Source organism: Talpa occidentalis, unplaced genomic scaffold, assembly GCF_014898055.3.
Source record: "Talpa occidentalis isolate TD23 unplaced genomic scaffold, MPIMG_talOcc4v2.1 talOcc4.3, whole genome shotgun sequence".
Classification (NCBI taxonomy): Eukaryota; Metazoa; Chordata; class Mammalia; order Eulipotyphla; family Talpidae; genus Talpa; species Talpa occidentalis.
In genome coordinates this window covers 148,090,812-148,104,043 of record NW_023603184.1, presented here as the reverse complement: position 1 = coordinate 148,104,043, position 13,232 = coordinate 148,090,812, and the positions used below count along the sequence as shown (strand labels likewise).

The 13,232-nt window shown below is 53.4% G+C and overlaps 1 protein-coding gene and 1 non-coding gene across 2 annotated transcripts in view; both read right to left on the bottom strand.

The window, feature by feature from the left end:
* DGKD (diacylglycerol kinase delta) overlaps positions 1–10,974 on the bottom strand; it is an 83,476-nt gene extending 72,502 nt beyond the window's left edge. Inside the window, exon 1 of the mRNA XM_054700171.1 lies at positions 10,819–10,974. Within this exon, the coding sequence (XP_054556146.1) occupies positions 10,819–10,974 (156 nt within the window). The remainder of the gene's footprint in view (positions 1–10,818) is intronic.
* Positions 4,729–4,835, bottom strand: LOC119256506 (U6 spliceosomal RNA). Its single transcript, XR_005127812.1, has one exon. It is a non-coding gene; the product is annotated as a U6 spliceosomal RNA (small nuclear RNA).
* Positions 10,975–13,232: the final 2,258 nt, after the last annotated feature.

Here is a 13,232-nt window from a genome sequence, read left to right as displayed (position 1 = left end):
TCTTAATGTAGCAGGAGGGAATAGTTCGTCTTCATTAACATATAGTATTCTTGTGGGGGCACGTACGGTAATTCTGCTGTCAGGCACTGGGTTGCTCCCACTTTTCAGCTATCACAAACAGCACAGTGGTCACACCCCGCGCGGGCCTGCTGGAGGGCACGCCTGCCACACGCTGCCACACTTAGAGCAGCTTCTAAGTGAGCCTCTGAAACACAGGGCACCTGCCCACATGTCCTCCATGGCGTCACAGCGTACCGTCCCCACCAGCAGCTGCTGAGTGCACGCTCCACACCCTTACTAACATGGGGGGAGCACAGCTGGAAGTCCCCCCACAGAAGGGGGGCTTCTGTGCTTTTTCTAGAGGCACCCACTCCCAGCACCTGGCACACCTTCTTGTGACAGTGTTTGTAACTCCAGCTCCAGGCCCTTGTGCCAGCTTTCCACGGCCCCTTCCTCCAGCTGCATTCCGAGGCACCATCCCAAGCCATCACAGAGTCATGAATCTGAGTGTAATCAAAAAGAGCTCAAGAGTGATGATAAAAGACACCCCTATTGCTCAGGAGCTCTGTGCAGGACCAGGGAGAGATTGCGATTTATAGCACACGTCACAGAAATAAAACAACTTCGCACTGTCCGCGTATCCAGCTACCGTGCTACACTCGATTACCTGCTGTAATTTATCTCCGTACCTGCAGATGTAAGGGAACAGGACGCCCTCTGCAAATAATAACCTGTGTCTTCCTTTCCAACCCACGGGCCTTTTCTCTCTCGGGCGTGAGCGACTGCTGAAATGAGGGGCACGTCCACTGCCGGTCCCAGTGCCGGGAAAGCGCAGCACCAAAGCAGCGCCAGGTGGGCTGGGTTTGTGGACACACCTCATCAGGTGAAGGAGGTGCCACCTGCAGGTGGGCGCCGCAGGGTGGGCACCACGGTGCCTACTTCCTCAGGACGCCTTCACAAGGGTACCAGAGTTGGCCCAGAAGCTGTGCCTGGCACACAAAGCTGTAATATTTACGCCAATGTAGCTCTAGCCAATGAAGGTTGAATTTTATCAAAATGTTTCTTTCTGCATCTACTGAAATTATATCTCTTTACAAATTTTTTTATCTACGCTTACCACTATACTGGGTTGTAACCTTCCTTCCTTATCATCAGGTTTTATACTATCCAAGCTTTTCTGGTCTCATAAAATGACAGCGAATACCTAGACCAGCTTGTGTTTTCCCCAGGGGAGAGTTTATGGGAAATTGGTGTTATTTAGTCCTTAAGTGCTTATTATTCCCTAGTAAAGTCACCTGCGCCTGGTCTTCCTCATTAGAAGATTTTATGGGTTCGTAAAAAAAATCTGTATGTTCTGTCTGACGTGCAGTTTTAAGTGTTTTCTAGGAATCTGTCCTTTTTGTTGACTTTCAAATGCACTTCATAAAGCTGTTCACATCGCCTCACCCTCCTTGCAGCTGTGGGGTGTCCATAGTGCCCCCTCTCCATTCCTGACATTTATTTCCTCTATTTTTTCTTGACCACGGCTGGGGTTTGTCAATTTCATAAGCTTTTCCCAAGAATTGGGTTTTGACCTTGTCATTCATGTGCATGTTCCAGTAGTTTCCTTCACGCTGTCAGAGCGGAATGCACTGACCTCCTTCTAACTGCCTGACAAGCCTGCTGTGCTCGTGGCTGTCCAGGGCAGCTTCTCCCCTGAGGTAAGTGCAGTTAAAGTGGTGACAGTCCCTCTAAACACACCTCCAGCTGTGTCCCACCAGTTATGAGCATATGCTTGCTCTTGTTCAACTCAAATATTTCGACGCATGAATTTAGAAATACATTTCTAGATTTCCAGATGCATGGGGATTATTATGTTAGCGATTTCTAGCTTAATTCCACCTAAGCCAGAGAACACAGGGTGTGCCGCCTCCGTCCTCTGAAACGTGCTGAGCCTTGCAATGTGGCCAGCATCGTGGACTCTGACAAATGCGTCTGGGCGTTCAGGAATCTCAATCCTGGACTGCAAGGTGCAGGGTTCTGCGCAGGTCTGTTCGGTCAAGCATAGCTGCTCAATGTACACACCTTTACAAATTTTTCTGGCCAGCTCGTCCTAACAGCCTATGAGGAAGGTGTGTTAAATTATCCCACAATGACTGTGGATTTATTCCCATTACAGTTGTAATAATTTTTTTTTTTTTGTATTTCGAACCGTGACATTAGGTATACACAAATTTTAAATGATTATATCTGAAATTAACCTTTTCTCAATTATCAATATCATATGTCTACTAAAAACAAATCTGCCTCAAAGACTATTACTTTGTCTGATATTTAAATAACGACACCTCCTTTCTCTGGGTTACAGTGGTCCCCCGCTTATCCATGGTTTTGCTTTATGTAGTTTCTGTCACCTGCAGTCAATCAGAGTCTGAATTAGTTAAGTACCGTAAGATGTTCTGAGACTACATTCACATAACTTTCATCACAGTGTATTGCTAGAACTGCTCCACTTCTGTATTAACTATCATCGTTAGTCTCTTACCATGCCCAAGTTATAAATGAATTTACCGTGGGGATGGATGGATGGGAACACGCGGTGAAGACCAGGCTCAGTACTCTGCAGCTCCGGACATTCACTGGGGGCCCTGGAACAACCGTGGTGCTTGAAAGAGCTTTTTTCCCATAGTATTTTAACCTTCCCTCTCTTGATAGGATTATATTTTAAATGTGTCTCTTTCGCATAGCTTGGTGAGGTTTAGTTTCCTTCCTTGACAATCTCTGCCTTTTAATCGGAGCCGTCAAGTCTACTTACATTTAATGTAAGTAATGTGATTCAAGTCTGTCAACTTCCTGTTTGCCTTCTATGTGTTCCACTTGTTCAATATTCTCTTTTCTCTCTCCTTTCTGGCCTCCCTTCAGATTACTCAAATTTTCTTGCCTTTTAGCTTGCACAGCATGCAATCTCTCATGAAGGAGTGGTGGCGACACAGACTGCAAGAGTACTGTTGACCTGGCTGCACTGACTGGTCTTTATTTTCCGCCTCCTGCAAATGCAAGAACCTTAAAGCAGCTTATTCTACTTACCTCCTTCCTGACTTTCTATATGCTACTGTAGTGCATTTCAATTCCACAAGTGTTAAGCCCTAAAGACACAGTTAAATTACAGTCAATAATCTATGGTCTTATCCACACAGATTCCCTTTTTATTGCTCTTCATTCCTTCCTTAAGTCTGATCATTTTCCTCCAGCCAAAGGCAAACAAAAAAATACACCTTTGTGTTTCCTTAGTGTGGGTCTGCTAGCCAAAAAAAAAAAAAAAAGGCTGGTTTTCTACTTTGAAAATGACTTTATTGCAACTTTATTTCTGAAGGATCTTTTTGCTGAGTAAAGAATTCTGACACAGCAGTCAGCTTCTTCTTTCAGCACTCAAATTTCAAGCCACGTCTATTTTTCATGGTTTCTGTTAAGAACACAGCTGTCGACATACTTGCTGCTCTTTGAGGGAGATCTGCTTGCAAGCCTTCTCTTCCTGAACCGGTCCTCAGCCGTTTTATTTTGAAGGGACAGGTATGGTTTGTGCTCAAGGGCCACTGGAGCTATGGACGGTACCAAAATCCTCAGGCTGAATTATCTTTTTTTTTTTTAATTAGATAATAAATTTTATTGTTATATTCCCCATACAATTGCAGCGCCCCCATTCTGACCCCAATCCCTCCCCTCCCGCCCCTGCCCCCCTAAAAGTGTCTCTGGTTCATAGTTTTTTGTTGATTTTGATTTTCACTTTCTTATAGTTATTCATTTTCCTGGTCCCTTATTTAAGTTTTCTAGATTCCTGCTATGAGTGAGACCATCCGGTATTTTTCTTTTTCTTTTTGGCTTATTTCGCTGAGCATGATCCCTTCCAGCGCCATCCATGTTGCTGCAAATTGCATGTGTTTATCTTTTTTGAATGCTGAGTAATATTCCATGGTGTATATGGACCACATCTTCTTGATCCAGTCATCTATTTTTGGGCATTTGGGTTGTTTCCAAAGCTTAGCTATTGTAAATAGTGCTGCTATAAACATAGGGGTGCAGGTGTTCTTTGGAATTGATGTTTCTGTGTCCTTTGGGTAAATACCTAGGAGTGGAATTGCTGGATCATATGGAAGCTCTATGTTTAGTAGGTCCAGAAATCTCCACACAGCTTTCCACAGTGGTTGGACCAGTTTGCACTCCCACCAACAGTGCAGGAGAGTTCCTTTTTCTCCACACCCTCGCCAACATTTGTTGTTGCTAGTTTTTTTAATATGTGCCATTCTCACTGGTGTAAGATGGTATCTCATGGTAGTTTTGATTTGCATTTCCCTGATGACAAGTGATGTTGAACATTTTTTCATATGCCTGTTGGCCATTTGCATTTCCTCTTCAGAGAAGTTTCTTTTTAGCTCTTCTGCCCATTTTTTGACTGGATTATTTTCTTTGTTGTTGTTGAGTCTCATCAGCTCTTTGCAGATTTTTGTGATCAGTCCTTTATCATTAGTGTTGGGTGCAAAAATGTTCTCCCAGTTGGTGGGGTTTCTCTTTGTTTTTGTTATTGTCTCTTTTGCTGTGCAGAAGCTCTTTAATTTGATGTAGTCCCAGCTGTTTATCTTCGCCTTCACTATCACTGCTTTGGGTGATGTGTCTGTAAAGATGTCTTTGATGTGCAAATCACGTAGTGTTTCGCCTATATTTCCTTCTATATATTTTATGGTTTCAGGTCTTAAAAATATGGAACGCTTCACGAATTTGCGTGTCATCCTTGCGCAGGGGCCATGCTAATCTTCTCTGTATCGTTCCAATTTTAGTATATGTGCTGCCGAAGCGAGCACAGGCTGAATTATCTTTTCAAATGTTGCTCCTGCCCAGTTTTCTCACTCCTCTCTTTCTGTGACAATTAAACACAAGGTCAAACCCACCGTTACCTCCCCTGTCTTCTCATTTTTTCCATTTGTTAAATGTCTCCTGTGGGTTGTTTTGGTCTTTGGGGCAACCTTTTGAGCCTGGGTCTCATCTAAGCTTCCTTTGAGTACTTAACTCTGATTATTACAATTTTCAGTTTCTGAATTTTTGTTTGGTTCTTTCTAGCTTCTAGTTCTCTCCCAAAATTCTCTATCGGTTCTTTTATTTCATTAAACACAATAAGCTGCCTCACTTCAGAGTCTGCAGCTGGTGTCCGGAGCCGTCGTGTGCAGGCCGTTGTTTCTGTTGGTTTTAGCTCGGGTGGCCTGGTCTCCCTGCGGGTCTGCTTTTTCTAGTACTTTTTCTAGTACGCAGACACTGAATGCACATGCTGGCTTGTGAAAATAACTGGAGGTTATTTCATCCTCTAGAGAGGGAGAAGGCCGCTGGCACCGGGCTGATCCACCAAGCTAACCCAGGCCTGGCAGGATCTGAGCTGGTCTGCACTCCTCTAAGTCCTATTTCTCATCCCTGGAATTGGCTTTGGAATTGCTGTGCGCTGGCAGACCAGACACTTCAGGTCCCCCGCATTTCTGACAGCCTCGCCAAGCTCAGCCTCTCGTCACCCCCATTGGTCAAAACATGGCTGGTATCGGTCTCCTGCAGCTGCTACACCAAGGGCCACAAGTTGCGGCTTGAACAACAGAAATGCACCGTCTTTGTCTTTGTTCTGGAGGGTCAAATGCCAGATCAGGGTGTCAACCAGGTCACGCTCCCTCTCAAAGACCCAAGGAAGATTCCACCCACTACTCTAAGTGGCTCTTTCAACAGGGCTATCTTCTCTGGGCCCACCACGCCCTCCTCTTTCTCTTATAAAGACACCAGGCCTTAGATTTACAATCCACCCTAAATGCTGGATGATTTTATCTCAAGATCTTTATTTATGTCTGCAGAGACACGATTTCCTAATAAGATCACATTCTGATGTTCCAGGTGAACACCAGAGACCCTTGGTAAAAGCAGCACCAAATGCCAAGCTGGCTTGCACAGACCTCCCCTCCCCTGAGGCTAGATCATCCTGCAGATCTCTGTCAGCTCTCCAGCCAGCTCTCCAGTCACTCAGCCGCCTTCCGCACAAGTCACTCCCTGTCAGGCCACAGCCCTCCCCACACCTCCCTGTGCAGCAGGTGGAAGGGGCCCCTCACGCCCTCAAGGCCCTCCTCCATCACCACTACACATCATCAATAGTTTGGTTATGGCCTGTCTGGGCTGCAGACAATGAGCCTGGGAGTGTTTGTGCTGTGACTGAGGCACCCACAGGCCCAGCACAGCCCTCGGGGAAGTTCCAGTGTCCGGTATTTGCTGAGGTAAACTGAATCTGTGAACTAAGGAAAGTAACACCGAGCCCTCAGTATCCCCATTCCCACCAGTGTCCGATAAATCAATCTTTAAAAAAAAAAGTTTATTACAGATTGTCTGCCAGATTTGTTTCTATTTGTTCTTCTGGCTGGTGGAGAGGCTCACCCAGATCAGCAAGAGCTGGGGAATGGAGATTTCAGGGAGGCGGCTACTATTTAGGGAACAAAAAGTGAACAATCAAAAAGGCAGAAACAATCATAAAAGCAACATTCACTGGATGCTTCCGGTTATCCCATTTAACTCTGAGTCGTCATTTCTGCTTTCCGGACCTGGGAACCAGCACTGCCGCTTCTATTTTGCAGATATGGACCCTGAGGCTCAGGAGCTCACAGCCAACATCCCTGTCACAACTGGCAACCCCAGAACCAATGCTGATGAGGAAACCAAGTCTTGAGAGGCTGGGATACTTGTGTGGGATAGTGAGTCTCCAAAGGACGAGAGTAGAGTATGAGCCAGCGTGCTTTGCTACCGAAGCCTTAAATGCTCTTAAATGCTCCTGTGGGGGTAGCTTTGAGAATCTTCTACCCCCATCACCTGCCTGAGGATAGCACTGACCAAAAAGACGTAATAACTGAGGAAGCAGGGCAACTGGAAGCTTCGTCCTGCTTCGTCCGTGGCAGGTGGGACTGTGAAGAGGCCCAGCCCCTGGGCAACGGAGGAGCCACAGCTCTAAGGTTAGAGCAGCCATGTGACCAGCAAACCCCTTCCCAGGGACGTGCCAGAGAAACACCACCTGTATCTGCACAAAGCCTGTGCAGGGAAATCCACAGAGGCTCGACCTGGCCTAGCCAAACAGTGGAAATAACCCCAAATCCAGCAACTGGTGAATGGCAGTAAAACATAATGTACCCAGCCAGTGGAATATTAGTCACTCATAAAAAGGAAAAGAGTCTTGTGCTACCACATGAAAAAACCTTGGACTCACTGTGCTAGTGAGGGAAACCAGACACGCGCTGCATGCTTCTGTTTATAGGAAATATCCAGAACCCAGAAAGCACAGAAAGTAGACCAGCAGCTGCCTACAGTTGAAAGAGTTGGGAGGAAATGGGGAGTAATGCTAATGGTTGTGGGGTTTCTCTCTGGGGTGATAAAAATGTTCTAAAATTGACTGTGGTGATGGTTGCACAACGGTGAGTGTTACTCAAAACCACTGACCCAGACACTTTAAATGAGACCCCAGTATGGTGTGGGTTAGATCTTAATAAAGTTGCTATTTTTAATCTTTTACAACTTGAACTTTTTGCCGAATTCCTAGTAGTCTACATATCACAAACGAAAAAAATGCTGTTTACATTTGAAATCAAGAATATAGCCCCTTTCTCTGCAAAGTCCAACAAGCTAACTTTTACACACTCTTCTACAACTTGGACTCTGTCTTACTGGCAAGCTTCTCAGAATCACGCTGCTCTTCGCCCAAACTCCACAGGCCCGCTAAGGCACTAGTGGACTTCCCCGCACCATTTTCTTTCTTCCCCGCAGCCAGGCGAGGCTGTGGGATCTCTGTCGCGCACTGCAGTTAGCAAGCATGAACGAGTGAAGTCAGAGCTTGCTGGGGACACTTAGAACACGTGGCAGACACGTGTGAGACGCCAACTAGTAAGCGACTGACCCAAATCTACACACGCGAAGCTACTACACACATACATACCGGGGCAGGGGGCGGTCTGGGAAGGCCCTCGGGAGGTAAAGACCTACTTGGAGTCTGGCAAGGCGTCTCCTTCTACCCGTCACCAGGTCTTTTTCCTCAAAGTCTGGCCGACGGCTGGCCAGCAGCTGAGGTGCCTCCGCTGAATAAACACGCTGACACTCAAGCCCCACCCCAGACCTACTCAACCAGAATCCACCTGTTCACGAGACCCCCCAGGGGATACATCGGCACAGCAAAATTTGACAGGCACGATCATAAGAGACTTCCTGCCCCTGCGCCCTTCAGACAGCCCTCACTTACACAGGACCAGTATTTGTTTGGTTTTTTTTTTTAAGATTTATTTATTTATGCATACATACAAGATCTGAGTTACAGGCCAGAGGTGTAAGGGGTGAGAGGAGTCACCCGAGACAGAGTGGGGAGCAGAACAGGCAGACTGACTGAAGTATACACTGCTGAGGGGAGCAGCGGGGACAGGAGAGGTCTGCTGCGCCATGTGGGTTGCTCCCTGGCTGGGGATCAAACTCGTGCGGCAGAGGCTGTGGACAGCTTCACAGGTTGTGTCTTAACCCCTTGCGCCACCGGGGAGACCCCAGGACCAATATTTGAAAAATTTAACACACCAAGAGCTCTGGTCCTGAGCTTGTCCTCAGCTTGTCCTCGCTCTTCCACTGTATGGCAAATGGGGGGAGAGGGGGATGGCTGGCCCCTGCAGCATGGGGCCCCAAGCAAGAGCAGGGAGGGTGAGCTTGCAGCAGTGCTGGCCAGTAAAAGGCTCCAGGACGGTTCCAGCCTCGGCTCATGGCTCCTGGAGTCAAGCATGGGGCCTCGCCCAGCTCGGGCTGCCTCCTGTTTCTCCTCTCTCCTCCTCACAGTACAACACTCCCTGCATACAATTCCCTTGGTCTTAAATATTTAAAAATGGGTCTGGTCTTTCTTTTTTGGACCCAGAATAACACCCCATGCTATTTTGGATATCTCTGTTATGCATCATATGCCAGAGGGATTTCCACGGCTTATCTGCTTAAAAAAAAAAAAGGGAAGAAAGAAAGAAGCGGGGGATCTCACAAGTGGCCTCCTGTGTCCCACACCCTGACATCTCCAACCACCCAAAGGAAAGTCGCGAGGCTCTCTGCACAGCAGACGTGACAGTGTTGGGAAACTCAAGTCCTCGGGGTGTGTTTTTAACACTACCCTTCACTCCTCAGCCAGAACAGCTGGTGCAGCAGCTATTGTTTTAGGAGGGGGAACACCAGAGAAGAGATTCTGGAGAGGCACTGGAATCTGATTAAATCTTAATCACGCCTATAAATCCCACGCTCCACCCCACACCGAGCCAACATGCCAGGCTCCAGGACCCCGTGAAGGTTCAGGGCCACTGGGAGACAGAGCTTCCTAAAAGCACTTCGCTCCCACACTCTGAACGACACTCTGTGGCCCCCTCTTGCCCAAGGCGAAAGACCCCATTACAAGACCAGCCCCTCACTGTGCTGCCAACCTACCTGTCCAGCCTCTTCCTAATTCCACCCAACCCAACCCACTCACCTTCTAACCGAGCCGGGATGCCTAAATCCCCACACAGTGGTCAAGTTTCAGGAAAGTCCTTCCTTCCCCCACTCAACCTGGCAAACTCTCCCTCAAGATCCCACGGTAAAGGGGAGACCTCTTCACCCCTGAACTTGCAGGCACTTAGGCCATCAGCGAACTGTCGATGTCAGCTGCACAGGTGTCCAGCCCCAGGAGAAACCGCCTTCCCTCCTGGAGCCCTCACCTCCCTGACATCCTACCCCACCCTGGCTCCTGTGACAGCCTGGCAGACCACTCGGCCCCTCGGCCTGCATTTCCGATTCCTAAAGAGGGAGGTAAGTGGGGAGCAACAACCCCCCACTCCGCGGATAAACAGCAGCACCGAGAGTCAGCCCGAGAGAAGTGGCCGCGCGGGTGGCGGCGGCGAGGAGCTGCTGCCCTAACTTAACCGAAACAAAGGGGCGTCGAGCGGCCCGGGCTGCTGGGCGGAGCGCGCCCCGCACGCGAACCTGCCGGGGGGGCCCCGGAGGGCAGCCGGCCCCCGCCCCCGGGATGGAAGGCGGGCAGGAGACGCGCCAGAAGGGGCTCCCGCGAGGGCACCCGCTGAGCCCGCCCGGCCCGGCAGCCGCGCCCCGCGGCGGGATGGGCGTCCGCGCGGCTGGCCCGGCCCGGCCCGGCCCTGCCACCTGCCCGCCGCCGGCCCGCGCAGGCCGGGCTCCCCGGGGCTCCCCGCGGCCGCGCTCCGCGGGACCCGCACCGGGGAACAAAGGGCGCAACTTTCCCCGCAGGAAACGCGTCCTCGCGCCGCGGTCCGCGGGGCCCAGCGGGCAGGGGCGCGGGCAGCGGGGCGGCCCGGGGCGCGCAGCCCCCTCGGCGCGGACAGCGCGAGGGCGCGGGGCGGGGGTCCGCGGGGCGGGGGCGCGGGGCGGGGGTCCGCGGGGCGGGGGCGCGGGGCGGGGGTCCGCGGGGCGGGGGCGCGGGGCGGGGGTCCGCGGGGCGGGGGCGCGGGGCGGGGGCGCGGGGCGGGGGGGGCGGGGCGAGCCCCTCAGCTCGCCCGGCGCGCGCCGGGCCTGCGTCTCCGCGGGCTGCGCCCCGGCCCGGCCCGGCCCGGCCCACCTGCGCCCGCTCCGCCGCCCGCCCCGCCCGCCCGCCCGCCGCAGGGCGCGCTCCGCGGGGCCGCGGGCGTCGGGCCCGTTACGGGCGCGGCGCCGGCGGGCCGGGCCGGGCCGGGCCTGAGGCGGCCGGGCCGGGCCGGGCCGGGCCTCGCGGGGCCGCCGCGGCGCGAGGGGCGCGCGCCCGGGCCGCCGCCGCGGACTCACCTTCTGGCGGATCTGGCCCGACGTGGACACCTTGCGGATGAGCTTCTGCGGCGAGCCGGGCTCCGCGTCGGGCTCGCTGTCCGACGACTCGTCGGGCGGCGGCGGCGGAGGAGACTGCGGCGCTCCCGGCGGAGGGGCGCCCGCCGCCGCCGCCATGCTGCCGGGCCCGCGCGCGCGCCGCGGCGGGGGCGGGCGGGGGCGGGGCGGGGGCGGGGCCGCGCGGCGGGGGCGGGGCTCCGGGCGCGGCGGGGGCGGGGCTCCGGGGCGCGGCGGGGGCGGGGCTCCGGGGCGCGGCGGGGGCGGGGCTCCGTGCGAGGCGGGGGCGGGGCTCCGGGGAGAGGCGGGGCGGGGCTCCGTGCGAGGCGGGGGCGGGGCCGCGGCGGGCGGGGCGGGCCCCGGGGCGAGGAGGGGCGGGGCGGGGCGGGCGCCCGCGGCGGCCCCTGCCGGTCGGAGCGCGCCCCGCCCCCCGCCCCCCATCGGGTGTCCGGCCGGAGGACCCCCTGGAGGAAGCCTCAGATCCCGGTTTTCGCCTGGAAAACTTTGTGTTGTTTTGTGTGTTTATTCACTTTCTTAAACAAGCCTGCGCGCCCCCCGCGGGCGCCGCGTGCAGAGCGCTGTCCGCGCCGAGCTGCGGGAGGTGGACACGCGGCGCGAGGGATGCGCGGGGAGGGAGGGGAATGAAGAAGGACGTGGCTGGGCGTCTGGGGTGCCGGGACAGGGACACACGACTCCTTCTGGGAGGCGCCTGGAGGAAAAGGCGTTCAAGGAAGGAGAGGAAGTGTGCCCAGGAGTGCCCCCCAAGCAGGAGCGCCCCCCAAGAAGGAATGTCCCCCAAGCAGGAGCGCCCCCCAAGCAGGAGTGCCCCCCAAGCAGGAGCGCCCCCCAAGGAGGAGTGCCCCCCAAGCAGGAGTGTCCCCCAAGCAGGAGCCCCCCTAAGCAGGAGTGCCCCCCAAGCAGGAGTGCCCCCTAAGCAGGAGGGTCTTCTAGGCGTAGTGCAAAGGCCTGGAGGAGAGAGAGCAAGCCTGCAGAGAAGAGCAGACAGGCACCGGGAGGAAGACAGCAGGAAGAGGGCTGAGCCTGGGGGTTCGCAGGTCAGACTGGACTTTGCGGAGCTGATTAGGGGGTGGTGCCTTCACCCTGACTCCTGAGAGCTAGGGGAAGCCCTCCAGAAATTTTAACTGGGGCGTGGCTGAGTGACAAAACTAAGAACTGGGATCCCCACTGTGCCTAATCATGGCAGGTGGCACCTGGATTACTGGGAGGTGCTTTGGAGATGGCAGAGTGGACTCCCAGAGGGGCCATCTGCAGGAGGGAAGCAGATCTTCTGGGGTGGGCTGGGCTTTTCCACCTGGAGCAGCAGCATGGTGGCATTGTGAGCAGGTGCCTGGAGCCCTTCAATGGGGAGAGGGGAGCACAGTTGGCCGTGAGATCAATTGAGTTTGTGGGGCACTGGGCTGGAGAAAGGCTTGATGCCACCTGGAAGGGGTAGCCAAGTGCAAGACCCCCAGGAGCCACAGAGAAGCATCTAGCATGGGGACATGACCAGGGGGATGGACACAGCCAGGACAGAGGACACAGAAAGTCCTGCAGCATGGACCTGACCCCTCCAGCACCGCTAGAACCATCAGTCCTAGAACCATCAGTCCTGGTCCTCACCGAGCAAGCTCCAGGGCCTCATTCTGGAAGGATGCCTGCAAGCTGCCATCCAGAGACCTCGCTTGCCCGAGGAATGCAGATTTGAACTTGATCCACATGATCCCCATCCTGGCTGCTTAGAGCTTCTAACAGGATAGGCAACAGGTGTAGGCCGCAGCACCTCGAACCAGGCACCTCCAGCTGGGTTTGCTCAAAACCCAGTGGCTGTGTCAATATTGACTCATGCAGAAAGACCCCACCCCTTTCAGGGAGAGAACTTAACGGGGAGACTTGGGGCTGGGGAGGTGTGGGCAGAGGGCTCTGTCCTGTCGCTTTTGTATAACTCTGAAACGTCTGTAAATCTAAAACTGTTTAAAAATAGGTGGATTTTTGGAAAAGGTATTAGGTCTGAGAGAATGATTTTGTGTTCTGAAATCAGAGCCGTGATGCGGCCCCTTTTCCTCACCAGGCTCGGCCTCTGTTCTGTTCTGCCTGTTCCCTGGAGATCCTCCCCCAGGAACTGGCCTGTCAGAGCACATCCCCGCGGGCGCCTCTTCATGGGGTGAGTCACCCGTGAATCATCTCTAACAACATGCTGCTCCCCAAGGTTACCCCACCTTAAGGGCATCTCGAGGTGGCAGTAATAACACACGTCACATCCCACCTAATCCTGCTCAGCACAGGGCACCTCCTGGCAGAATGAACCCCTCAGGCAGCGAGATGGAGAGGTTGGACAGCAGAATGATCTACTTGCACCAGATCTTGGCTGCAGATCTCTG